Genomic DNA, 3047 nt, shown 5'->3' with positions numbered 1-3047 from the left:
CTGACATGTTAAGAAAATCCCAAACATTCACACAGCAGAATTAGGCAGTGGTCTGATTAGACTCAGAAGTGGTCACTGGTGTGGTGAATACTAATTGATACATGTGTGAGATTAATCCCCCAATTCATTCGGTTTCTTATGAAAAGTTGAAAAAATGAAAATGAAAAAAAAATGCCATTGAAATCTCAAAATCCTGATCATTTGCCGCAGAAATGATGAGGTGCAGACTACAAAGATTCTTTTCATAATGCATTTAATGAGTTGGTCAAAAAGTAAATTATGGTTTGAAAAGCACTAAAAGTGGTCCACATTAATATATATTTTTATGTAGTTTTGTGGCTCTTTGTCAATTAATCAGCTTATTATACATATATCCTTGTTTCAATTTTCATGTCCAAAAATGTAGGTTCATTCTGATCATATGACTGACAGGTGATGCACATCATAGGGCTGTTTAACTTTGGATGCTGATGCAACATGATTTTTAGGCAGTTAGACCAATTTGAAATGATGGAACTACAAGGATGGATAAATGCTCAATGAGTCATTAAGAACGGCAAACTCGTTTTGCAGATCACGCAACTTCTGATGCGGAAATTTTACTCAACAACAAAATTTTATTAGTTTCTTGCATATCTCAGTTTCTCAGTCTGTTACAAAAAATGTATTGAAAAATATGTATTAGAGAGATGTCATTTTTATAGTATATTTACTGAAATTTTGGTAACAATAAACACAAACATTACAATGCAGTGAGCAATACAATGCGATTTATACAACAAAAGACAAGAGCAGAGCAAACAATAATCCATCCAATCAATTCTAAAGTCAGCTGGAGATCAAATCAGTGGTAAATATGTTGAATAACAGTGGTTTTGACGTGTGCACAAACACAGTCAAGGCAAAGTCTTCCAAATAGTTCTACATGACAAATTCTTTTAAAGGAATCCGAGACGGTAAACATAATTTTCTTCACTTTTTTTTTACAACAATCTCATTTACCTCACAGGCTGATTCTTACTCAAAAGGACACAACAAACACACACTTAAGTAAAATTATATTAAGCTACACTGTAGTCTGGTTTTCTGACTCAGGTAAATGAAACATATTTAAGGTCCATTATGTTCTTGCCCGTTGTTTTCTTTCTGCTCTCATAAGTCATCAGAGTCCTCAGGCTTTGTCTCAGGAGATGGCCACGCTGTATGCTGGGGCACTGTTGGCATCATCAGATGGGTTATGATCTTCAACCTTTCTCAGCAAGACTGGCTCCTTTAAGTTATCTTCATTTTGTTTAATGGCCGATAGGGTTACAAGAGCAAGATGGTTTTCCTGTTTGTGACGGTTTGATGTACAACATTCATAACAGCGTTTACCAATGAGGTAGAAAATCTCAAACAGGGTGAGCAAAATGCAGATGAAACTGGTCACCACCATAAAGACCATGAAGATGCGTTTCTCTGTGGGTCGGACGATGTAGCAGTCAACCACGTTGGGGCAGGGTGCCTCAGTGCACTTCACCAACAAAGGAAAAAACTTTGCCTCATAGATGTAGAAGACCAAGAAAATGAAGACAGCATCAACGCTCAATTTGAAGAGCAAGCTGAAGAAGTATGTCCACCACAGCCCACCGCGTTTCTTGCCCGTGTCGGCATAGAGACGAGGGCAGCCCTCGCCATACTTTAACGTGTGTTTGCGTTCCCGTTCCTCCCGGTATGAAACGTGCAGAACCACCAAAAGGGAAGGGCAGGTGACAAAGATGAGCTGCAAAGCCCACAGGCGAGTGTAAGACACGGGAAAGAAGTGGTCGTAGCAGACGTTGGTACAACCTGGCTCCTTGGTGTTGCACTCAAAATCCTTCTGCTCGTCCCCCCACACCTTCTCGGCCGCCACCAGAAACACCATCAGACGGAAGACGAAGACCACCGACAGCCAGATGCGCCCAAAGGCGGTGGAATATTTATTGACCCCACTAAGGAGGCCTTGAAGGAAAGCCCAGTTCATGTTCAGATGAAAAGCAACCTAACAACTCCACCAAAATATATGTATATATATATAAATGTATACGTATATGTATTTATCCAAGTAAATATGATGCTAAGTGTGACGCCAGCCTGACTTCTCTCTGGTGTAGCAAATGTAAGACTGCCACAGGAGCTGTGCTACACTACTTGAACCGTCTTGCAAAAGTAAGCAGGTAAAGCAGTCCTGCCTCCTGTTCTCCAAAGTAGGTAAATACAAGATTGCAACACCTCATAGTGTAAAGCAGAGCACGGGTGGGTGCAGCTGACCACAGTAATGATGACGTTGTGATTCACATGTTCTAGACATGGGTGAGGCTAATTTGTCATCACGCCCAAAAAATATTAATATAATAGTTTCCGCACCAATAATGCACCTATAATGATAATGAGGGGGCAACAATGCTTTTTTTTGGCTTGTCTGTTTCATATTATTAAATAGTTTGCAGTGAATTATAAACAATCATTAACTGCAATACTAGAGCAATTTGTTCTGCGCTTATATGATTTTTGTTTGACAAAAGCCAGTGACATCATACCAGTATGACCATTTAAAGTCTGATTCAGCATCCAGCAGAGTTCTTGGTATTAATACATTTTAAATAGACTGGCATAAATGCACTGTGCCTGTGGTGTATGCAGGTTTTTGAGCTAGAACTCTATCATATGACCAGTGTCAGAGTGGACTAAGACATGATTAAGACTGGAGTTCTTGTCTACACATACGCTACTCAAGTGACGGGTTCAATCCCACTGCATGTGATACCTGTTATAACAGACTTATAACACTGTCATCAAGAATGGTTTCTCACCAGCACGATGTTGATTAAACTTGTTGTCCTATCAATATGCTTGCAGGTAAATTAGGATACGCAAAAATGCACATGATAAAACACCACAATCCTACATTTCTGCACTCATTTCACTAAATTCCAGGGCGGTCTACCGATATGTGAAATCCAACCACTTCAGAGGACCCAGAATTCAGCAGGAAGACTGATTCTTAAGTGCATCTAAGCACAATCGCT

General features: G+C 39.7%; 1 protein-coding gene across 1 annotated transcript; it reads right to left on the bottom strand.

Moving 5' to 3' along the window:
- Positions 1 to 1183: 1183 nt before the first annotated feature.
- Positions 1184 to 2002, bottom strand: LOC115824724 (gap junction beta-4 protein-like). The gene has a single exon (XM_030788480.1). The coding sequence runs from the start codon at positions 2000 to 2002 to the stop codon at positions 1184 to 1186; it is 819 nt and encodes a 272-aa protein (XP_030644340.1).
- Between the last annotated feature and the right edge of the window lie 1045 nt (positions 2003 to 3047).

This window comes from Chanos chanos, chromosome 12, assembly GCF_902362185.1.
Source record: "Chanos chanos chromosome 12, fChaCha1.1, whole genome shotgun sequence".
Lineage (NCBI taxonomy): Eukaryota > Metazoa > Chordata > Actinopteri > Gonorynchiformes > Chanidae > Chanos > Chanos chanos.
Note: the sequence above shows the minus strand (reverse complement) of the source record. Positions and strands in the feature narration are given on the sequence as shown.